This window comes from Topomyia yanbarensis, chromosome 3 (genome assembly GCF_030247195.1).
Source record: "Topomyia yanbarensis strain Yona2022 chromosome 3, ASM3024719v1, whole genome shotgun sequence".
Lineage (NCBI taxonomy): Eukaryota > Metazoa > Arthropoda > Insecta > Diptera > Culicidae > Topomyia > Topomyia yanbarensis.
This window is the reverse complement of record NC_080672.1, coordinates 152,968,572-152,994,997: the sequence shown is the minus strand read 5'-3', so window position 1 is coordinate 152,994,997 and position 26,426 is coordinate 152,968,572. Positions and strand designations below refer to the sequence as shown.

Genomic DNA, 26,426 nt, shown 5'->3' with positions numbered 1-26,426 from the left:
CGGAAAATTTTTCCGAAATGGTTGATCAAAATTGGGTTGCGGTTTTACGAGGATTTCAAACGTGTATGTGGATGAACAACATAAGAAATTTGAATCTCGTACAGAAAGTTCTCTTGATTAATACATACATAACGTCGAAAATATGGTACACAGCATCAGTAATCCCCCTCCCCAACAAACACAGTGGAAAGTTTATTTCACGAATCGGCTCATTTCTGTGGTATGGGAAAAGATGGACACGGATTGCATTCGAAACTTTGATACTTCCTACGAACAGAGGTGGTTTAAACTTGCATTCACCACCCATCAAAGCCAAGGCTTTGCTAACGAACCGCATGATGCAAATGGCTTCGGACTTACCTTTTCTCTGGAGCTTTCTTGAGCACAACGCGAATCCACCCAATCTGTCAAGTGTTCCCCGAAAATACGAGCACATTCGTACAGTAGTGAAAGAATCCGCATTTCTAACCGAAGAAATCGCAAGAGCACCTTGTTCCAGCGTAATATATTCCTACTTCATAAAACAACTAAAGGAGCCTAAAATAGTGAGAGAGAATCCACTACGCGACTGGAAAATCATCTACAAAAACATCCATTCCAAATTGCTGAATTCGAGTCAACGATCTACGTGGTTCTCAGTTATACATCGCAAGCTAATCACCAATGAGCTACTACATAAAATAAACAGAAGAACCGACTCCGACTGCAGTAATTGTTCTGATCAAACCGATACCATCGAGCACCATCTGTTTCAATGTAGTGTGAACAAAGCTATTTGGATATACCAACGGAACACCTTCCTAGCGATGGATCGAAGGCTGAGCGAACTACAGCCAGAGGATTGGATCTACCCGGTTCTAAAACACCAATCAAGACGTACACGTCAACGCATATTGAAGAACTTCAGCCAGATGTTATGCTACATGACAAGTGTACCACCAGATGAGCGTACTGTAGAGGGATACAAATTTTATTTAAATTGTAACTAAATAAGAAATTATAACCAACTGGACAATAAAATTTTTACAAAAAAAAACTAGGAATAACCGTGCGATATATCGCCAACGTGGAAAAAAAAGCACACAATTGAAAGTTATATTAGGAAAAAAATCATCAGGGAACATTTCGTAAATATCATTTTATAACTCGATATACTCCCTACACGTAGTATTCATGGCTGCAATAAAGTTGTTTTAAATGATTGTCTCAACAAATTTGCTAAATACACGAACTCTGTTACTATTTTTTGAAAAAATAATTCTTCATTATTTTGAAACTTCAAAGGTGACGGTTTCGGAATTATGCCATTTGGACAGTAAGTTTGATTTTCACCAAACCGAAATTCTGGCTACGCCGCTGACTCCAAGTAAGTAGAAACAAAATCGTTCTACACTCGTCTACAAGAAACTTCTCAAAATACTGCCTATGATCAGTCTCTGATTTAGTCTTCCTGTCTGTTAATTTTTTTAAAGATTTGTTTTGAGATTCCAAAAAAAGAAAAGTTTTAACGCCAATATTGCCAAATATGCAACTTTTTAATTTTACACTAAAAGTACATTTTTCTCGTAATACACATATCGGTTACTGCAGGCCACATAAAATGTCTTTATACCTACATTGCTCGGTCGGTTTCTGGCTATATCTTGGGATAATGATGACATGCTTCTTAGGATTCTGTATGGATTCTGATCGAAGTTTTTTTAGCATCCCAATGGAATCTATTTCAGAATTTCGATTCAATATTTATCCGTATTTCTACGGTTTTTTCTCTGAATTTTGATGCAGGATTCTAGAGAATAGCTTGTTAAATGTCTGGTGGAATCCTTCTCAAGATAGAATTCCGCTGAAGATTATGGTTTATTCCAGATACTGATAGTCTTGGTCCTATTTTCATTGAAATCCGGTGTAATGTTCTGATGAATATCCTGCTTTGAGTTCCAGTGGACTTTGACACAGAATTCCAATGGCATCTTTAACCCCCTCGAGCCCTTCTTGTTGATGAACAACCACGTTTCTTAATGACTATAATTGTTGGTTTACACAACGACAAGTAAGGCTAATAACTGCGACTAAGATCTTTCATTTGAGCACTAAAAGTTATAAATATTACACACCTAGAAAAAATAGTGTAAATTTACGTCTCCTGACCATGACATATACGAGCATCAAAAATGACTTAGTTTTACGTTTGATTTTAATTTTACATGACGTTTAATTTCGTAAATCATGTAAAATTACTCCACATATAGCGTTTGTTCTGAATTGTAGGAAGTGTAATTTTATGTCATTGGGCATGTAAAGTATATGTAGCATGTAAAATTAAACGGAACAAGGTAATGTTTCGTCATTTCGTGAATTACTAGTTGTTGAATTGAGTCATGTTTGCAATTACGTCAACGATAAAATTCAGATTTTTTTGCTGTGTAGCATTAGAACAGAAGTTATTACAATTAATCTGGTTTGGTTCCGCTGAAGCAGTGCTGCCAGGGATAGTTTCTGTTAATGGCGAAAATGAAATTTTGAAATATTTTCTTAGCATGAGAATATTATTGAAAACTGCTAAAACTTTCTAATTTAGCTTGCTCTTAATTACCTTTTTCATGCAATTGGAGAGACCGGAAGGTAAATATTGAGCAGCTTATAGCACTGCAAAAGAAGCACCTATCTTTATTAAACCAGGTTTTTCGTGTTTATTGATGCCAACAGTTCTAAGGAAAAATAGTGTTTGGACCCTATACGCGGTAGAAATAAGTTGGTCAAGAAATGGCTAACGAGATTCTGAAATGAGACCCGGCCGTCACTGGAGGTGATTTCAATTCTTCAAGCAAAGATGGATGATAGGCTATGTAAAGAGGGCACCAGCAAAACTTCTCGCTGAGGCGGCCGGGAACCTGGTAGTCCTTCGCTAGAGACAAGTATGAGTGGGAGAGTTTGCGAAGACTACACGCGTGGTTATCACCTGACAATCCGGTATTGGTCAACTAAATGATGCTAAAAGGACAAGAACAAGGATCTCACGCACTCTTCTAACTAGAATGACTATACATGTTAGCTATGATATGTGACACCACCACGATAATTGAACTGGAGCCAAGAAACAGACGACCCCCAGTTTACTTAATAACTTTATTTTTTCTGGTATTCGAGTAATCGAATCATTTACCTCGGAAAATCGAAGTCCCGGGTAATCAAGTTTGACTTGTATTGCAAAAGACCCACCTTATTAAAAAGTTTATCTTAGAATTCTTGCACAAATAGCTATATACAACTGGTCGGTATTAAGTCAGACCGGACTAAGACGCAAAACATCAGAAAATGAGATAATGATAACACTGGATAAAGAATTGCTTCAGCTTCATTCGACTTTTACCAGATTTGAAATATGTAACCATAAACAAGAATTATGACAAAAAAAATTTTCAAATTATAACGTAGAGGATGCTGCAATTCAAACTTTAAACCCGTTTTTCTCCAAATCAATATTTTGTCACTTAGTCCGGTCTGACTTAACACCGACCAACTGATACATATCGTTAACTCGTTACCAATATGAATAATAAATGAAAACGAACTGCAAATACAAATCACACCCTGAAAGTCTGAAAAATCGACTAGGGCCAAAATAGGTACCTTTACATTTACCATAATAGGAAAATATACTCTGGCCATTTTATTTCCAATTTCTCCACGAATGAAGCTTAAATTCATAAAATAACGCAAAAAAAAGTTTGATTCGATTATCCGGGGTGAGATTTTTTTTAAATCCTGATGTTTTCTTGTTATCGTGATGCTTTTAATGCTTAATTTTGATCATTTTTTAACTTTTAATGGTCCATGCATGTCTGCTAACTAGTGGTGCGGGTGTATTAGATCATAATTCACGACTGCAGAATTTTCACAGTCAAAATCTTCCGCGATGAGGAATTTTAAGAGATCATCTTTATAACCGTCATTTTGTATCCTAGAATTTTATCATTAGATCAAAACTATATATAAATATAAGCAAGAAACAACAACGTGTAATGACCTGTCCAAAAAACAAACGTGGGTTCTGGGTTGAGTAGTTGCGTAAAGAGTAGTTACCTCAATAGTGTACAATCTTCGAAGTGTCTGTATAAATACATCTAGCTGAATTGACTAGTATGTTAAACACAACTCCTTTAATCCCATTTATAATTAGTAATACGAGAATACGGTCTGAAGACTACAAAAAGGTGCCCACAAGGAGGAGTACTGTCGCTCCTTCTGTGGTCTCTAGTGGATGATGAACTTATTACAAATCTGGAAGCACAAGGCTTCAAAATTGTTAGTTTTGCGGATTGTGTGGTCATACTTGTTCGGGGCAAATTCGAAAATTTTATGCAAAGTGCTTTAAATTATACGGTAGAATGGTGCAAACGAGAAGGGCTAAACATAAATCCTTCCAAAACAACCAACGTTTCATTCACAAAGAAAAGTAAATATGCAATAAGCGAGCTACGATTGGGAACTGTACTAAAACTTTCATCTGAAGTAAAATATCTAGGTATTACTTTAAGTAGTGCAATTGGAAGCGAAAAGGCTGCACTGAGGCTAAATCGAACTAAAAATTTCTTAAAAGGAAACCTTACAGAACATTTGAGTATCATAGGAAACTTTGCAATCAATCCCATTGTATTAACTAATGAAGACTGGATGGAGAAAAGGTACATATTTGAAAAACCATTCAATACATTCGAAACAGAACGTATTGAATAGGAATCAGGAGGCCCTCAAGTTCCTCCAGGATTTATTATTTTTTACACCGATGGTTCAAAAAGCTGGAGTCACGGGTCACGGGATAAACATCTCAATATCAATGGGAGGCTGGCCAACCGTATTTCAAGCTGAAATTCAGGCAATTATAGAATGTGTTGCAATTTGCCTAAAAAAGAATTACAGATATACACGAATTTGTATCTTCTCAGATAGCCAAGCAGCGCTTAATGAACTTAAATCTTTAACATGTACATCCAAACTGGTTTGGGAATGTATTCAATTACTTCAACAACTTGCCATGCTAAACAAAGTGAATCTATTCTGGGTGCCTAGCCACAGTGGAGTTGAAGGAAATGAAAAGGCGGATCAACTCGCAAGGTTAGGCTCTTCGAAGCAATTCACTGGACCAGAGCCATTCTTTGGTATATCTAGGTGCTCTCTGAAAGAAGAACTAAATAATTGATAGAGTAATGTGGTGAGATCCAACTGGAATAACACCTCAGCAGCTGCAGAGTAAATGATTCATAACACCAGATAATAAAATAGCTCAAAAACTTCTCAGCTTATCTTAGAAGGAATTCAGTACTTATCCTGGGTTAATTGCTGGACACTGTGGTAGCAATCATCACATGAAGATAATTGAGAGGCTTCAAGATGACACTTGTCGTTTTTGCAATAGTGATAGAGAATCTTCGGAACATTCATTGTGCAAATGTCCTGCACTATTCACAAAATGGTACAAATATTTTGGATTGTGACTAACCGTACCATCGAGAATTTTGGTGAACTCCCCCTCCCCCTACATAAGATCTTATCATGATTTGAGTAATTAAAAAAATCATATTGTTAATTCATTAAATTATAAGATAGCGAAAAAGATATTTATAGAACTATTAAAAGAAAATTCAGGACAAAATTTAACGATAATCATCAGTAGTAATTTTATTTGCATCCTAATCACAGACTAACAGACATAACACTCAAAAACAAAGCTTCGACCGCTTTAACGGTCATTTTAAAAATATTTGTAGTTGGGACTGTGGCCACATTTGAAATTATGGCGCCACTGACATATGAACAAGCATATGGGGGATAGACCACTAGTGAAAAATTGTTCCCAAACCTGAGGGGTAACCCACCAGTAAATGAGTGTTTGGGACTGTGAATAAAAGGTGGAGCTAGTGTTCTGGGAAAATTGTCGGATCGATGTTTTTTGAGCGAATTCCCTCATAGTGTTATGTCTGTTAGTCTGTGTCCTAATCTCGTCCAGTAGAAATTTCAGAATTCAGAATGGAGATATTCAGCAACTTTGATTTGGTCAACATAATTTGCTTGGCTATATTTCACTTTCTTTGAATCTATTTCTTTGTAATGTAGAACTCTAAAGAATTTATAACCTCTTCTGGTCTGAATTTATTCTGAGTTACAACTATAAGTCTGTTCGCAACACCCTGATGTTAATTTGTATCAAAATGACAAGCCGTCGGATAATTTGGATCTGTCAAAATACATCTAGAACACGGTGTTCCCAATGCGATGATTTGTGCTACCTAATCTAAATGTTGTTTATTTGATCTTGTTATTGATTGTCACTTATGTGACACATATTGTTTTTTCTGCTGTCAGTCGTCACACATACTAATCAAAAAAAATTAAAGCGGTGTTCTATTCGTGTTTCAAATTGTGGAAAATTAAAAACAGAATAGTCGAGCTGTTTTAAATCTGAATTCTGATTCAAAAAAGTGCTCAAAAAATAGAACTGTATCTCAGCATTGCGATCGATCTGTTTTAGCCGGTGATGTAAAATAGAACAGCCCATATAGAATACATCAGCATTGCGAACAGTCAAAGGGTTTCAACACTTCTTAACTTGTAAGACAGATTGTGACTCCAGTTCTCGACCGGAACAATGTACCACCAAGAGTCAAGAAATTGCTGTAACTGCTCCAAAATCATCGACAATTAAGCCGCTCCTCACATTAGCAACAATCAACAAAATTCCACAACTAATTTACCAATCATATTCTGTCGCTGCAAAACACTTCAATTCGAGCTCCGCCTTTCCTTGATGTATACAATATGTGCTTATATTGTTTGATACATAATATGTTCATGGCACAAATAAGAAATAGTTTCTTTTCTTATGAAAAGAATATTTTTCTTATTGATTTCATTTTTCATGCATGTTTTATGATATTACGTAAGACGGGACGAACCCTCCCTCCCCCTCAGATAAGAATTTGTAAGATATTTTGAAACTCCCCTCCCCCCATATGCCCTTACGTAATTAGTGTATGGCCCCTTATACGATATATAATACCTGATTGGGAAAATGCTCCAGTACAGCGATTACTCAAACAGATAGTAACTAACTGAGCTGGTAAGCATATATTAAACAGGGGATATACCACAATGGATCAAAACACTGGTACCAAATAAAAAAGATAAAAGGGCCATCCATAAATGACGTAGCATTTTTTGAGTGATTTTTAACACCCCCTCCCCTATCGTAGCATTTCGTCATAAATCTCCAAATACCCCCTGGTAATTACGTACCCCTCCTTGTCACGAAAAAAAATTAGAAAAATAAAGAAACGATGTTAGTTAGATGAAACGGGTAAGATATCAGGGTTGCCAAAATTAAATCTGTATTTTTGTCCTAAAAAAACTTTTCATCTGTATTTACTCTTCCAAAAATCTGTATCGAATCAGTTGAGTCGTTTAACCTTTTTCTGGATTATCTATCGAAGATATTAATTCTTGTGGTTTAAATTAGTCAAGCAAGGACCTGTTTAAATCTTCATAAAAAACACTACAAGTCGTTCTGATATTTTACATCCAGAAACTTGAACTTTATCGATGTGCACAATGGAAAAATAATTTTCTTCTTCATTCAATGACTTTGGTTGATATATAATGTTATATACATTAAGTCGACCAATGTAGCTGTCGAATTCTCGGGAAAAAATGAGAATTAACAAAATCACAGAGCATTACAATTAACGTTTCTGGAAGTAGACTTCTGCCAGGCGAGTGAGTGAATTACAGTGTATTACAAACCTGCACCTTTCAGAGTGAGCGACCAATCTCAAAAGTGAAGATATATTTTAATATAGAGGGCTAAGCTGAGAGAGACAGAGAGGAAGTATTACTGAAACTGAAAAAAAAATTGCCAAAAAAAATTTTGGTACATCATTTCTCAAAAATCTGTATATCTGTACATACACGGAAAAATCTGTATATTTGTACATACAGATTCTTGGTCTGAAAATGGCTGAAAAATCTGTATACAGATTATTCTGTATTTTTGGTAACCCTGGTAAGATGGTCGTGACATCAGATCAACCCCTATTCTCCTTTAAAAAAACTACGTAACATGACATGACTCCCTACCCCCCTTGGTTCACACATCATCTCAAAATACAAAAGTCCCCCTCCCACATATAATGCTACGTCATTTATGGATGGTCCCTAACGAGAATATCATACGTAGACCTTTGCAACAACCCAACCCCCACTCACCCTCAAACCCCTCGTAGACAAACATAGACTTTTGATAAACTCCCCTTTGCCCCTGAGTCTACGTCGTTTATGAATGGCCCCCTTGAATTTCACAATTTTAGGGCAGATGATTCAATAATTGTGCTATCAGGTATAGTTGTGCTAGTGAGTTATTCGTGTAATTTAACTGCGAGCCGTTATTAAATATTTTTTATTTGGTATAAAACACTAAAAGGTCATAAGTCATAAGGTAGTTTCATCCTTTAAATTTGCGCAAAAAAGTATGTGATACTCTTTCCCCTTAAAATTTGGGCTCCTTTGCACCCATAGTTGCGCTAGTGTACCTATATTTATGCGTCCCATATATAAGCCTCTATAAAATGGATGAGGTAATTTAAAATGCAAAAAAATAGTTTTAATGCTGTTTTGATATCGTTCCTTTCGATAGACATATTAACATAAACCATATATTCCTCAATTTTTTCTCAACAACTCCATAATAGCACAACTATTGTGTCATCCCCCCTATGCAAATGTTTTCGTGGAAATAATGTTTCGGGTTGCGAATATCTGCATTACCAATTTGGTTTCATTTCGTATCGTGAAGAGAAAGCTTGAGTATTATTCGTTTTGTTTTGTATCGCATATATGAAAGGCTCAGTGCAAGAACGGCCCAAGTCAAAAAATATCAAAAGTGAGGTAATCACAAATTATTGTATGTTATTATGTAATAAATGCAATGACACCGACTTAACTTAATTTGAAGTAAATGAATAAAATATTGTTTAGCATTCGAAAAAATCCTCAAATATTCAAAAGGAAGAGCGGCCCAAGTCGAATATTACATAAAGGTTTTTACACATAGAATATTTACAATGATTTGATGGTACATCATGTCACACTTTACAGTTATAACGTTCACTATTCGATTCATTCATTTTTTATATCGAATTAATGGCGGATTCGCCACAATCTCCGTTCGAAGGATTTTCAGCATGGGGCCGTTCATATACCACGTTAACAATTAAATCTTTATTTTTGACTCCATCCTTCCCCACCGTGGACAAGTGTGGACAATTCCTGTACCCTTACCTCCTTCCCACGATGTCCACGTGGGCTTTCCAAAATTTTATTTGGGTGACTTCATAAATAAAAATGGATTTTCAATTCTAGGAGGAAATTTTTCAATGTGTTAACTTTAAGTACATAATATCACAGAAACTCTTTGAGAAATTTCCATGGAAATGTCTCATTTCTGAACGACATTGTTATCTATTGGATTTATGTTTTAAAGAATCAACATAATAACACAAAGTTGATATAGATAGATTGACAGATTATTAAGTTGGTTCGTAATTTTAACAAGCTTTCAAATCTAAAAATATTTAAATATTCAAATGTTTTCAATTTAAATAAATGCCTGTACATTTACACAGTCTGCTATTATAAACAATAATAAATTTTGAAAAATTCATATTCAAATTTGTTTCACTTTCTTATATAAGATAAAAATGTAATGCAAAGTTCCTGTGGACATTTCACATCCCCTTTCCCTCGTGGACAAACGTGAACTTTTCACCTCTAAATTGTCCACGTGGTATATTGATAGTCATATGTGCCATTTGATAACATAGATTCTTTGGAAATTTCTGATTTTAATTTGGCTTTTCTACAAAAATTTATGGACATCTACTACAGCAGAAGATAACGATGTTGATAAGTTCCTCGATAATAATTAGTGGCCTAAGTTCATGTTTTGGGAATTTCGTTTTTTTGTCTACGCTAGACCGGCCCAAGTGATTTTTAATTTGTTTATGAACGAAACTAAAAATTAAAACTAAATTTATGTTCGAAACTGGCATTATACCATTTAGCCTTATGAAAAGAAAGTGCAGAGAAAAATTAATGGTCGCAAATGAAACGTTAAAACAAATTCTGCTATTTTCATTTTCCGTTATATCTCAGAACAAGTTTTTTGCAGATGCACCCTTCTTGCACTGAGCCCTTCATATCAAAATTATTTTTCGCTTTAGTACTTACGGATGTGCTAATGCTTGGTCGGCCGTAACACGCTTATCAGCATCAAGTTCTAGCATTTTCTCGAGTAGGTCAATGGCTAAGGGATTGGCTCCCCGGAAAACATCACTGAAGTTTCGTTTTTCCGTTTTCGGCAATGATCGAATGTAGTGTCTAGCCTGAAAAAAAACAATATGTTTAATATACATTCAGCGACAGGTAATCGGTAGATTTAATTACTATACGGATGTTTATTCTTATCAGTAGCACTGCTGAAGCTTAGACATACCTCTTCGCTTGTTATCTTTCGCATCAATTCCTCATCGGGTGTGCCGCAAAAGAACATGATGCGTGTAAGATGATCAATATCTAAACACACGTTGATCGGTAGAATGAAGAGAATAGCGCGATAATAGAAATCGGCATATATACTGTTTGAGTTAAGGTTCCTACAGATGTTTAGTTTGAAACTTGAAAATATTGGGTATGTTTAAGCTGACCAACTCTGATGAAAAAATCCGTACACCATACCGCAACGCAGCGTAATCGTTCACCACGCTCAGGCACTTGATTCGCATAGTGTACGGATTTTTTGTCAGAGTTGGTCAGCTTAGGTATGTTAGAGAGTCAGATGCCGTGCCGTCCTGGTGAACGGTTGCTATTAGTATTGGCTAGTTGGAAAGTTATTTTAAGCGATTCAAGCAATATATCAATATTGGGATTCGTTTTACTGTTGCACGATATATTTTTGTTGCAAAGCAGTTGTAACCATATAGTATGTACTCTTGATGTAGCTTAGTAGTAACCGAAATAACTCAGTTGGGAAAGCATTAGACTGAAGATCTATATGTCCCCGGTTCAATCGCGGGTTTTGGCAATTGGGAATTTTGTTTGCTTCATATTTTAATTGCGAATAAAATTGAGAAAATTCAAAATTGTGTAAAACTATGGCTAGGGGCAGATCATTATTTAAAAAAAATTAAAATAAATTTAGAAAAATGCATCGAACTTTCATCAACATAAATTTTGTACTCCCTGGCAGAAAAGTCTGTTCAACATTTGTCTTATGCTATTCAACTTCGTTCGACGTATTGTTGGATGTAGGGCTAGTTAGACTTTGACGTTTTATACGCAACGTAAATCAAAAAAAAATGTTATAAATGATCTGCCTCTAGGGCGCAATGGAAAAACTGATCAGTAGACTGGATGTATAAAAAATAAATATGATCCTCATCAGCGACCACAAGACTTTTCGAGTTCCTTTCGTGGTCCCAAATGACTGCGAGTTTTGGGAGCAATTACCTGCTCTCTGATTTGTGCGTTGCGTTTAGAGTTTGCAATAAAACTAGTATGGAAAATGCACCTCTGCATCTTCGCTCATACGCATCAATATAATAAAAGAATAGTCCACAAAGTGGTTTTCAACTTGGCCGAAAACAGTAACGTGCTGAGATATTTTTTTTATAAAAATATTTTTGCGATTTCTACATAGAAGAGTTAAATTAATCGAAAAAATGTAAAATGTACCAGTGACACTCACGTTTTAATCCTAAATATCTCAGGACATATTCATCGCAGCGACTTATAAAGAATTTTAAGAATGATTTTCTGAATTACATAAACGTACCAGTGGTTCGACATTTTGATATTATTCATTGTATGAGTTATGTGCATTTGCTTAATCAATTACCAAGGTCTGATATAAGTCTCATATATAAGCCGTTATTTGTTAGAGTTCTGATCAAGAATCATGCTTAATATCAGTATGTAGAAGCGTTATGTTAGACTTGAAACTGCTTGAAGTTCGTTTGGAAGTATTCAATAAGGTGGAATTGTTATATGATTAAAATAGCCTTCCAATATTTTTTTAAGAAGGAACTTAAAACAATTAACAGGATAATAATTTTATGCAATGATCTACTGACATTGAAAACTCTTTTCTGATCGGGATTCGAAAAAAACTGCTCATTGACGTAGCTTGTATCACCAGCCAAGGGCAATTGATCAAACAAATGAATAAAACAGATGTGATAAATGGTTCGATCTCTTTGTTAGGTGAACTAAATCGGTTTTTGACTCTCCCACTACGTTTATATGATACAGAAAATCTTTCTGAAAAATTCTTTCGGAGACACCAAGTCTCTGATGTTATTAGATATTTAGGATGGGCACGTAGTTGTTGCTTGGTTGGTGATTTGCCGTGTTGACAGAAACAATAAATTTCAGTAATTTATCTGACGCTCCTATCTGAAAAGCATAATCACATTTTTTTTTTTAAAAAAGATGGGTGGGTAATTTCTAGGACATAACCGGAGTGTCGTGACTACTCGTTTGACTTGTAATTCAAATCGAATGATACTGGGAATGTTTCAAATTATTCTTTATAATAATTATAGTGATTCTGAAAAGAACCTATGTTGTAGGCGTCTGCGTTGATAATGGATGCGCTGGATTCGAAGCTCGTTCAGACATTCATTCATGTAATGAACAAATTTCATATTTTCTTGCTTTGAAATGTAAATGTTAAAATCTCTCGAAACAACCATCGGAATCTTTTTCCTAGCGCACGGAAATGAATCACGGTTAGCGAAAAACTAGGGGTGGGTAACGTCCGGGACATAAGCGCGATGATCATATTTTTAAAATTCTGCTTGTATATCTTTCAAATGGCTAACTTTACGCATTAAGTTTGATTCACGGGGTTTAGCGAAATTTAAACATTGATAGCTTGCGGTAAATTTCTGTCGATAAAGGTTAAAGAATGCTGACTAGTTAATTAATTCGAAATTTAAATTTTGCGAATTACCAGTAAAAGTAACATGTTTTAGTCAAGATTTTTAAATGTTATACAGAAAACTTTTACACAAAATAATTGTCCTACGCCAACACCCCGGTTATGTTCCGGACATTACCTACCCCTAATTTTTCTCATTTCTTTCAAAGTTTCAATTTTAAACACAAATATCATTTTATATAATGATTTCAACAAGCAGACAGTGTATTTGTATGACAGGTGGGAGTGATTTGAAGAGGTTTCAGGGGAGGTAACAACATAAAATCGTGTATTGAACATTTTACAACAATTCTCCTTAAGCGGGGTTGGGCAGCAGAGGGTTAAGTTGTTTGGAAGAGATGATAGTTATTATATAATACGCCGATTAATATTCCTACTTGAGCCCCAGCCCCTGTCAAACTTTAGCTTCGGTTGTTCAAAAAGAAACCTTGTGCTTTTCGCTGATGTCAAATTGCATTGAGCCAAGAACGACAAACCAGTGATATAAACCGAAACAAATCCAACGACCCAGTAAAATATGCTACTAGGGTTTAGCTCTGAAATTATTTACGATAAAATTACAACTAGACAAAAGTAGAGCGTAAAACCAACTTTTAGGAAGGGTGCCGCACTATTTTTTATGCGGCCTCCTTTCGATGGAATGCGTATAAATTTGCTGTTTGAGCGCAACGAAAACTCGAATCGAATGCTATCATTCAACATCGCACTATCTTGCAGACGCTGCTCTAATGAACGAATTCAAATTGATAGGATGATAATAGAAATAGAGCGAAAATAATAACCCTATTTCACTCTGAAAAATGATTCTAAGCGATTTCAAGGACAGCTCGATTAGCTAATAGCGACAAATTCTATTCATTGCTTGAGAAAAACCTTGTTCTATGATCTTGTGAAATACTTTCGAGTCTCGACAACACTGTGCAGAAAGAAAGCAGTATCTGGCAACCATAATTACGACATCCGCAGTTGCCGAAGCAACACAGAAGCCTACTCTTCAAATTCATCCCGCTAAAATACGCAAGCTGGTCTGCTGAGCAAACATATGCAGGACAATCGGCTCCGTATTGACGGCTGTGATAGGGAAGCGCATGCTTTCGTGAGAAAAATTTCAGTTCATCCGCGAGAATCGAAAATACATTTTCAATTATATCGAATGGTAACTAAAAATTAAAATTGTTCTATAAATTGCAAAGTTATTGCCGTGTTAATCTGAAAATTTACCATTTTTTCATGAAAGCGGGTACATATAGGAATTTTCAATGCCGAACAATCGTTGAAATTATGTCAATTTATGTTTTGCAAGATTCGAAATAACTTCGAAGTGTGGTCACGACACGCCTGTTATGTCATCTTTTTACTGTTGCTATCGATTACGAAAAATATTCAAACTTATTCTTTATTTCATGCTAGAGCCCTGAAAAGGTCTGATGCAAATGAAATAATTATTCGACCCATCGCCGCTACACTTTCAGAAGAGGTCAATTTTTTAACTAGCATAACACAAGCAAATTGCGCCTCAGCTTTCCATTATTAACACGCATGGAGTAAACAAATAAATATGCAGCTGCTTCTCTGCTAATCCATCAACAAAGAACAATTTGATTATACTGTCGAAATTTGATGACGGGTTTTTCTTACTGCCTGTATGTGAAATTTGCAGCAACACATTGCTGGTATGGTGGACGATAAACAGCACAGGAAGGAAAGTCGCCACTCATATTTATAATATTTCCGCTGTTTTCTAAACTAGTTTTATCCAATCAGGGAGCGCTGCGGAATAGTTTTAATAAATGCGTATTTTTCTTTATTTACGTAAGTTATACATGCTTACAAATCTTAATAGAAGATTCTTTATCATTTTTCTGAATGATTAATGCAAACATATTGTAATTCCGTTCAGTACAACGGAAGTTATTAACTTAGAGATTTTAATGCGATGAATTCTACGTTATCGTTTCAACGCGATATAATTGAATCGATAATTTTTTGCCTTTCCTTTATAGAAAGGCTATGAAATCACTTTTTAACTGAGGCCCAGAGAGCTGAGTCTCTTATACCATTCGACTCATTTCGTCGAGTTCGGCAAATGTCTTCGTGTGTGTGTAGGAAGTTTTTTTTATTTTTTTTTCTTAGCATTGACGAATTTCACGCTAAATCGTATTCCGAGTTGGTAGCACCCTCTCAGATTTTAAAGAAACTTTCTGTACATGAAGACTTTGTCACAAAAAGCCATACTATGTTTTTCCAAAAATGATCTAGACTATCTTTTGAAAAGGGTCAAATTTTTATACCATTTTTTTCAAAAGGCAATAGTCTAAAAATGACTAATCGTAGGGGTGATTTTCACAAAATTAGTCAAATTTTTGAATAAAACCGATTTAATCCACCTAGCAGTGAGATGAGACATTTCTTACACATTTCACTATTGGATTACTTTGCAGAACTCACGAGAAGTAGGCACCCAACTAGAGGTGGGATGAAAACAGTTTCTAGTCTTGCACGAATAAAATCTCGAATAAACTGAATAAATCATAGAAATCAACAAAACGATCGAAATAAAAAAGTAAGGCAAAAAATGAAACAATAGGTTTTTAAATTCATAAAATGAGTATAAAAATTAATGTAAATCAAAATTATAATATACACGAATCAAATCAGATTAGGTTATTAAATAAAAATTAAGATCATATTTAGAAATAGTTAAAAGATTAATAGAAAAAATTGACTCATACTAACAAATTGAATGAAATAAAATGAATGACTGAACATGAAATGCATAAAATTAAAGATATGAATCAAATGAATCAAATGAGTCGAATGAATCAAATGAATCAAATGAATCAAATGAATCAAATGAATCAAATGAATCAAATGAATCAAATGAATCAAATAAATCAAATAAATCAAATTAATCAAATGAGTCAAATGAATCATATGAATCAAATGAAACAAATGAATCAAATGAATCACATGAATCAAATGAATCAAGTAAATCAAATAACCAAATAAATCAAATGAATCAAATGAATCAAATGAATCAAATGAATCAAACGAGACAAATGAATCAAATGAATCAAATGATTCAAATTAATCAAATGAATCAAATGAATCAAATGAATCAAATAAATCAAATGAATCAAATGAATCAAATTAATCAAATGAGTTAAATGAATCAAATTGATTTAATTCATCCGGTGAATACAATGAATCAAATTAATGAAATGGATCAAATGAATAAAAAGAATGAATGAACAAAATGAATAAAGTAAAAAAATAAATGAAATGCATAAATAAAACAAACGAATCAAATAAACAAAATGAGCTGAAGTGATAAAATGCATAAAAAGAAGAAAATGAGCAGAATTAAACGCATTGATTAAAATGAAAAATTGAACAATGATAAAATGTTATAAATTAATATAAAGAAATAAATTGAATCAAATAAATTATTTGTATTAAATTATTAAAACTGAAAAAGTAGTCAGATTATTAAAATGAAGAAACTGAACAAAATGAATAGACTGGAAAAAATGAATAAAATGCATACAATGACAACAATGAATAAAATAAGTTAAATGCATGATATGAGTAAAATGCAGAAAATGAATAAACTGATCAGTGTGAATCCAAAGAATGAAACGAATAAAATAAGTAAAATGAACGCAGATGAACAAAACGAATAAAAAGATGCGGAATGAAATAAATAATTAAAATGAAATGGTCATATATTTGAAGCTAAAAACATTTTTGAATAAAGAAAATGAATAAACTGGATTGTACGAATTTGAGAACCATTGCATCAGAAAGTTTTGAAATGTTTTGGAACATCCCATCTTCTGAGAAAAGGCTAATAAATATGCAATGGACTTTCTAGGGCTTCCATATTTTTTTGGTTTTATTCTTTTTGTTTTCATGCTTCTTTACTTGACGAATTCGAAGTTTACTTTTTGGCCACATATTCCCGAAAAAAAGATTTATGTACAGAATAGAATTTTCTGGTCCAGTATTTTAACGCGCAATTGAATATAGTAAAGTGAGACAAGGTCATATGTGCTTTCAAGCCCCTTGAACAGAGAACGACAGGGAGAATGCGATTCGTGAATGAGACAGGTAGATATTTCAAAGTTTTTATTTGCATTGAAGTAAACAGTGTGAAATGTCTAGGCTATGTCGATAGCATAAAAGCCGTGCATTCAGTTGATTGCAATGCAGTCTCTTTCCATTCATCCTTATAGCTTTCATATTATTTCGTTCGGAATTCTCGTGAAGGAAATATGGATAAATAAGTCCTATACAGACCAATACTGTGAAAGAGAAATGGTTCAAACTACTCAGTATATCCAAATATGGACGACGATAAGTTAGAAGACAATGTGTAGTTGCATACCCCATCGAGAGTGGGTACTTTGGGAGACTTCTCTTCCTGGATCTAATTTGTGGATATTTTTGGTCTTTGATCCGTTATTTTTCATGAAAGTTCGTACCAATACAACGAATGTGCACCTGATACAACTCATGGTTCATTCGCCTGCGCCACGTTCCTCTTCCATCAGCACGCCACCATAGATGGTACGCAACACCTTTCGTTTGAAAACTCCAAGGGCGCGTTGTTCCTCCACGAGCATAGTCCAGGTCTCGTGGCCGTAGAGGACCACCGATCTAATCAGCGTCTTGAAGATAATCAAGGAGTCCAAAGTAGGCACGATTTCCCGCTAAGATCCGTCTCTGATTTCTCTGCTGTTATCATTGTCGTCGGTTACCAGTGAGCCCAAATACATGAATGCGTCGACCATCTCGATTTCGTCACCGTCAATCCGAACTCGGGTGGGAGGTTCACATTGTCGTCTCTAGAACCTCTTCCTCTCATGTATTTTGTCTTCGAAACGTTGATAGCAAGTCCAATCCTGCTGGCTTCAGCTTTCAGTCTTTGAGCATATATTTCATTCAAACTTCAATAGAGATACGAATAGTTTAAATATCGCACGTGGAATGTCTCTTTTGAAAATTTTCATCGTCAAACTTTCATATTACCCCGTTAAGCCAAATGTTTTTCCGATATAGCCATGAATTTCCCTTATTATAGTATAGATACAGCCTTTGAATACAATTGAATTAAAGTTGAGTTGATGTAGCAGCAGACAAAAAATAGTTTTGTTTTCTAAAACCTTCGCAATTCCAATTAATAAATATTTCAGATTGGCAGAAGATCTTATCACACAACTTAGAAATGGATACAGAAATAGCTAGGTAGATGCGATAGAAGAAAGACAGAGAGAGAGAGAGGTATAGAGAGAGAGAGAGATGGTGGGGGGGGGGGGGTTGAGGAATGGCAAATGATGGTTAATGCAGTGACATTATTTTTATAGGTATATTATTATGATATATTGATTCTTACATTCTTATAATAAATAATGTAAGTAGTAATTTTTGCGCCATAACCAGTATAACCTAAATCTTGCAAAAGAGCTAAATTTTCGCTAGATTTTTGGGCTTCAAACATACAGTTGCTTTCGGTGACGCCACAAGTATAATTATATTAGAAATCTTTTATCTCACTACTAGGTGAATTACTTGTTGATCTGTGTATTGATATACCATCCAACATTTACCTCATGATTGAACACAATGCCTAATCCAACGAATAAATACTAAAACTCACTGTTTCTTTATCAACACATTATTTTGTCTTTGAAGTGAACTAATATATTGATTTTTGAGAAATAGTTAATTTATTATAAAGGTAATTCACAAAATGTTCTCAACATCGAATTCCTTGAATCACGTAGATGTGTTTTCATGCCCCGATATTCAAAATCGGTTTAGTTTTGCCCCTAAAACACCAGTAAAGCAACGCTCTGTATGAAACAATCTCATTTTTAATTAGTGGAAATTGGTAAGCAAGGACTAAAAATACAAAATGTTTAATATCTCCGCCGCTCGTGCACGGATTTACACAATCTATAGCTTGTTAGAAAGGTATTTTTACAAGCTTTGTACTTATGTGCAGCATTTGGGGCAATATTGTACTGTGCGAGAATTATTTGCAAAAAACCTGCTGTGTTTTGACAAAATCGCCCATATCTTAGAAAGTAAACAACATATCGAAAATCAAAAATAATAGTGTCAAATGGCAACGTTAGGCCTTTCATTTGAAACTAATTTCATTAAGATCGGTTCAGCCATTGCTGAGATAATTACATGACATTTTGTACATACACACATACACACACATACAGACATTGTCTCAATTTGTCGAGCTTAGTCGATTGGTATATGAGACTCGGCCCCCGGGCCTCGGAAAAAGTTTTCAAAGTTTGAGCGAATCCTATACATTTCTTTTGTAAGAAATGTAAAAATGTTGAAAAAATTCTTCATTGACTCCTACACTGAAAAAAACCGATTTCAAAACTTTAAAGTCGATTTACAAAAACAAACCCTTCTTTGATTTGGATGAAATTTTGTTCCAAGGTAGGTAAGTACGTACCCTACATACCGTCAAAAATTCAACTTTTAAAGAAAAAAAGTTATTCGAAAAAACTTTTCTTCGTCCAAACTTTTCAGTGTATTTTTATCGAAAACTAAACCAATGAAAGCCATAATCATCTCAGAATCCAATAAAACTCAGTTTGTTAGAAGATATTGTCTAATTTAGCTACTAAGTGTATTTTTATTAATCAAGAATTTCATTAAAAAGAGTTCATGTCATTAAACAAATATTCCATTATTACTTCTTTATTTTTTTGTTTAGTTCTGAGGAAGGATCAGGGAAAGAAATAACCACCACAACATTATGTATTGAGTTTTACATAATTATTTATTTATTTTTGCCTTTCTCATATAAAAAGGTTATGCAATCACTCTAAAAATCGTTAATCTAATCCTGGCCCGGAGGGCCGAGTGTCATATGCCATTCGACTCAGTTCGTCGAGATCGGAAAATGTGTGTATGTGGAAAAAAATATCACCTCTGTTTCTCAGAGATGGCTGGACCAATTTGCACAAACTTAGTGTCAAATAAAAGATACAACTTTCCCATCGGCTGCTATTAAATTTTTATTGATTGGACTCCCGGTTCCGGAGTTACGGGTTGAAGAGTGCGACCACACAGCAAGTTCCCATATAAACTGAAATAAAAAAATTTCAAAGGCGGGAGTAAGGAAAAATTTCAAAATCGAATTTGCATTTTTGATGCCAAATGACTTTAAAATGCGTAAAACGTTGAGGTTTGATGAAATCTAAAATATTTTTTTTTTGCCGAAAATTTACTTTTTTGGACTTTGGCACATTTTTGCCCTTCTCATATAGAAAGGTTATGCAATCACTCTAAAAATCATCAACCTAATTTTTTGACCTATAAAGGCTGAGGTAGGAGTATACAATGAGGGGTTGATGCTTTAAAATTAATACTAGTTTAAAATTTCTTAACATGTTGAAAATTTTCGGCCGGGTCTGGGCTCCCCGGATCTTCCTCCTTGATCCGCCGCTGGTTCTAAGCGTGTAACGAGTACATTATTGTAAATATGTAAATGTATATAGTTATAATTTAACTTAGTTTTTTTTATATTATTAATATTTAATTTTCGTTGTTCATGTTTACCGCGTTCATAAAATCGAGCTGCTACGGTAGCGCGAGAGAGACTTCTTTAAAATAGACTTGCTATAATCCACTTGAGTTACCACCGTTCTTCGCACGCGCCAATTTGTAGTTTGTTTTGCCTAGCGTCGCTACCGATGGGAGTGTAATTTGGCTACCGAAAGAGGCTATCGACCTTATCAAGAGTTCACGAACCCTTGCATCCTTCGGTGAAGAGTCTGTTTCACTCTGATGGCTGGCAAGAGACAGGCTGGCACACTTGAAGCCACCCGTAGAAATGAGATGCTGTTATGCAGCTGGGGAAACTCGGGACTGTTAATGCGAATTCGAGAATGTCGCTATTGTCCACTTCGTGGAAAATACGTCAGATCCGCTAACGAAGACCTTCAAACCGCGGTTAATCTGAGGATTCTCAAAGCCCAATAAACCACTTTGAACTAATCAGTGGAAGAGGCAAGAGTGGTTCGTCATTTGTTCGCGCCGTGATGTGTTCAGCGTGGTAATTAAATTCGGCCTTAAAAGTTTCACCAAGTTCAATAACCAGTTTCCCTTCCCTAACAGAATAGCAATTGATAGTGCAACCCAAATTAGCTTGGCGATTCTTGTGTGCGCGTCGAAGAAGATTTTAAGGTAAACCCGTAATTTTGGTTACCAAAAAAATGTGCTTGTGCTTATTTGTTCCCGTGCAACGGCAATCTATTTCACAGGTTCGTGGCAGCCGTCGAACGTCCAAAGCATCACATCTCCTCGTTGGTAACCACTCTTGACCCCACGGTTCGTCTCAAGGTTGGTCCCGGTGGTACACGTGGCCGGAAGAAGGCAGCATCCGTCAAACCGCGCCTTGGCAGGACCATTCGACTACCGAAACGCAGTACCAGCACACCCAGTACATTTTCCGGTGACGACCGGGAGATTTGGCGGCACTACCCCGCCAGCAGTCCACGAATCGGCGGTGAATATTATCGTCGTACATTAGGCGCGATCAGAAGTGATCGCACGTCGCATCAGCAGCAGCAGCAGTAGAAGGAATCGCCGTCTCCCGCCCAACATCGTCACGTAAAACCTAGGTCGTGAGTAGAGTGTTTTTATGTTTGTGATGTCCATGCGCATGGGGTCACCATAGACGGCCGTACCCTACCGTCCAGTTTTGCCATCCGTGGCTCGCCCATATAGATTGCCGTTCAATTAGCACAGCACTGAACAAAGCACACCTCGAGAGGACGCACAATGGGTAGTATTGCGTCGCACTAGATAGGAGAGAGGATGATTGAAGGGAAGGGAAAACTGCCTAGCTAGGTTGAAACGAATATCGGAATGAGAAGCTGAAGGAGGATTGTATAAATAAATGTATTGATGTAGCGAAAATGTGCTGTTTGCGATATAGCAGAAAATTGCATCCCGTAGGGTAAATGTACTGATTGTCGTCTTGGTGAAGTTTTTCAGTTCTAGTTAAATCGTGTCGTGTTAGTTTTTTTTGGTTGTTTTGTTTTTTTACTGGGGAGGTTGGCCCCGATACCATCCGGAATCACTCTCTAGTCGAACTCTGGTTGATCGAATTGGCGGTTTGGACTTTGCCAGTGATGATAACAACCCGCGAGTGTAATCTTCGTTTCGGAATAAATTCGCATTAGCCGTTTCGGATTATCTTTGGCTCGTATAGCACGCGGATCATCGACGCGGACGGACTGTGTCTCCAGCTAACTTGCTTCCTTCCTAAAGAGAGGAAAACCAGAACCTTCTCCCGAGGGGTCTCACTAGGCCGGGCAGCTCTATGACAGGTGGGTGGTCTCTCAACTGAGAGTGGCGCATAAACCACCCACTTACCTACCTCGGAAGCTCGTTAGGCTGGCCAGTTACATTGGCGCCCAACAATACCAGGCTTTTAGTTTCGTTGCAGCCAAGTCACATTGGCACCCAACAAAACTAGTTTTTTTTTAGTTTTCTTACCAATTTCGATTGGTGTTCAAAGAAAACGAAAATTTCTGTGCAATACAGGTTGGCGAAGAAAGAAGTTTTTTTGTGTGGTAACTTTTCCTCTGAAAAGGGGACTTTTCTCAATTGTACATATCATTTCCATTATTTAGTTAATCCATATTATATATTTGTTATTTGCATGTTAATTTATTTTTTCCAATCATTACATTATATTTTCTTTGTTATTTATTGGTTATCCTAATATAATCTAAGCTTTTTCGCATTTATAATTACATTATACGTACGCCTACATCACCTTATTACTTGCTATAACGGGGTGAATGCTACAAAATGAATCGACTTTTCCCACACGCGGAAGATCTCAATCAAGAAGAAGTTGACTATGAATTAATGATTCGTGGGCAACCAGAAGAGGTATTTAAACTTGACTTACCAGGGAAACAAAGGCAGCTAAGAGATTTGTTCAGGGAAGATCAACAGGAATGTCGAAACTATCGGTCATCTCTGAATATCAGGGACGAGGGCCCGTATATAGAAGGAAGAATCGTGAATTTAGAGAAGGCATTGTCGAGAAAGGTGGAACCGAAATTAGAATCTAGAGTACTGCATTACTGGTATCGGGTGAAACGGTGTTTGGCTTCCAGTGAAGAAGAGAGAAGAGGGAGGGAGCTAACACGACGAATTGAGAAGGTTATGGTAGATTTTCAGTTTGGACCACCGCTGTCCCCGTATAAGGACCAAATTAACAACATTATCCAAGGGGCCGAAGGGGGTACAGCCATGTCAAATCAGGTAGGCGGGTTTACACTGCCGACAAACCAGGGGACTCAGGAATTCATCCTCCAAAATCCGCCAGACACGTCGAAGGGGGCAGTCCAAAAACAAACTCCAGTGATTGATGGCCCGATGATCACGGTTTCACAGGAAGAATGGACGAATATGAAAAAGACACTGGTAGAGCTGATGGAACAGGTCAAAACCAACAACGTGCGGAACACAAGAAGTGGGTTTCATGAAGCTACGAACTGGGAAACACAACGCCACGAAAGAGAAGAGATGCGCGGCATCGACCAGGGAAGAACCGGCCAGGATAGAGTTCAACCCCCGCGCGACCAATTGCCAGGTTTCTCGGGACAGGACCAGGATACTGAATCGAGCGACAACGAAGATGGAAGGCGACGACGTCAGTGGAACAGAAACAGCGTAGAAGACGAGTGGTCCAGTCACGGAAGCTATCGATCGACAAGACAGTTGGGTTGGCAACCCGATATCCCACAACGCAGAACGAGACATGGTAGACGAGATGAAGGGTATGGACGTGTGGAAAAATGGAAGTTGCGATTCACGGGAGAGTCAAGGTCCCTAACAGTAGAAAACTTTCTATACAAGGCGAGAAAGTTAGCAGAACGGGAGGGTGTATCCAAGCAAATCTTACTGAGAGACATCCATATGCTACTCGAGGGGGCTGCGTCGGACTGGTTCTTTACATACGTGGACGACCTGGACACATGGGAGGTATTTGAAACGAACATCACCTACCGGTTCGGAAACCCGAACAAGGACCAGGGGATTCGGTCCAAAATCCAAGAGCGCAAGCAACTGCGGGGAGAATCGTTTATCGCTTTCGTGACAGAGATCGAGAAGCTGAACCGAATGTTATCCAAACCACTTTCGAGGCGAAGAAAATTCGAAGTGATTTGGGATAATATGCGGCAGCATTACAGATCAAAAATCTCGATCGTCGAAATAAAGGATTTGCAGCATCTCATTCGGCTTAACTATCGTATCGATGCAGCAGACCCGCAAATGCAACAGACAACGATAGATAATCAAGCACGCCGCCCGATCAATCAGATCGATGCAGATTGCAGCGACTATGATAGTGAGCATTCCGCGCCTCTGAACATGATGAGAAGTCGACCTAGCAGGGAACCCGCATCATCCTCCGGCACGAGACCAACCTCTCGCCAATCCCGCGATCTACCGGTGAGAATAGATCAATCGAATCAGCAGCAGGTACCAATGAAATGTTGGAACTGCCAGGACGAAGGGCATGGTTGGAGGCAGTGCACTAAACCAAGGTTGATTTTTTGCTACGGCTGCGGAAATTTGGGGAGAACAATCCGCAATTGTGAGCGGTGCTCGAGCACTTCCGGTTCCAGAACCAATCAATCGCACCAGGGAAACGAATAAAGGGGTGGGAGTCAGGGAATTCGAGCACCCCGACTGATAATGAAATTCCCGATTTGATACGACAAAATATGACATACGATCCATTACTGCAAGTGTATCATATAAAAATACGAGTGAGTAGATGCCCACATCTTAGAGTGAAAATATTTGAAACAGAGATAGAGGCCCTTTTAGATTCTGGGGCAGGGATAAGCGTATTGAACTCCCTTGATTTAGTTGAGCGATACGGCTTGAAGATTCAGCCGGCATCGATCCGTGTCTCCACCGCAGACGGCACAAATTACAAGTGTCTGGGGTTTTTGAACATACCGTTCACATATAAGGGGTTGACTAGGGTAATACCAACCATTGTGGTTCCGGAAATTTCTAGGGAACTGATACTGGGGGCAGATTTTTGGGAAACCTTTAAGATAAAACCAATGATTGATTTGGGAAAGGGACCGGAAGAACTAGAGACCGTTAACTCGAAGAATGAATCGCTACTGTGCTTCACGATTGAACCTTCTGAGATCCCACCAGAGGAAGTAATCAACGAGGAATACGACGAAACTCTGGACATACCGGTATACGAAGGCCCTATCGATTCAACTCCAGATCCGGAAAGCATCGAAACGGAGCACACTCTCACGACGGAGCAACGAAAACAACTGACGGAAGTAATCAAAAGCTTCGAGCTGACGTCCACTGGGAAACTCGGAAGAACACACTTGATAGAACACGAAATAACGCTAAGAGAAGGAGCCGTACCGCGCAACCCACCGATTTACCGATGCTCGCCCTATGTCCAAGATGCGGTGAATCTGGAAGTGCAGCGCTTCAAGGAATTGGATGCCATCGAGGAATGCTACTCCGAGTGGACCAATCCCCTGGTACCCGTGCGTAAGAAAAACGGTAAAGTCAGGGTGTGTTTAGATTCGAGGAAGATCAACAAACTGACGATTAAAGACACTTACCCAATGCGGAATATGCAAGACATATTCCGACGATTGGGAAAGGCAAAATATTTCTCTGTGATCGACCTCAAAGACGCCTACTTTCAGATCCCACTGAAAGAGGAAAGTCGAAATCTCACAGCTTTCCGCACAGCAGAGGGGGTTTTTCGATTCAAGGTGTTACCTTTTGGGCTAATTAATGCTCCATTCACTATGTCCCGTCTAATGGCGAAAGCGATAGGATTTGATTTAGAACCTAGAGTCTTCGTCTATCTAGACGACATAGTTATTGCAGCAGAAACGTTCGAGGAACATTTAAAGCTGCTACGAATCGTCGCGGAACGTCTTCGGAAAGCAGGTTTGACCATATCGCTTGATAAGTCCAGATTCTGCCGTAAACAGGTAATGTACCTAGGGTACCTGTTAAGCGAAAACGGCGTGGCAATAGACAGTACTCGAATTCAACCAATTCTTGACTATTCTCGACCCAAGACTCAACAAGATATCCGGAGGCTGATGGGGTTGGCAGGTTTCTACCAACGGTTCATTAAGGACTACAGCAGAATGACCGCTCCGATCTCAGACTTGCTGACCAAAGAAAATAAGAGGTTTACCTGGACAAAGGAAGCCGAAGATGGGTTCAACGAGTTGAAATCGGTTTTAACTTCAGCACCAATCCTCGGAAATCCAGATTTTTCTAAAATGTTCACTATTGAGTCAGACGC

At 37.1% G+C, this 26,426-nt stretch overlaps 1 protein-coding gene across 6 annotated transcripts in view; it reads right to left on the bottom strand.

Moving 5' to 3' along the window:
• Positions 1–26,426, bottom strand: part of LOC131693096 (mitogen-activated protein kinase p38b-like) — a 130,729-nt gene that overhangs the window by 8,937 nt on the left and 95,366 nt on the right. For 5 of the 6 annotated variants that reach the window (XM_058980636.1, XM_058980638.1, XM_058980637.1 and 2 more), the window contains exon 6: positions 10,279–10,433. In XM_058980636.1, the coding sequence (XP_058836619.1) occupies positions 10,279–10,433 (155 nt within the window). Of the gene's footprint in view, positions 1–10,278; positions 10,434–10,543; positions 10,624–26,426 lie in introns of all 6 variants that reach the window. The other variant, XM_058980635.1, reaches the window with a different exon arrangement.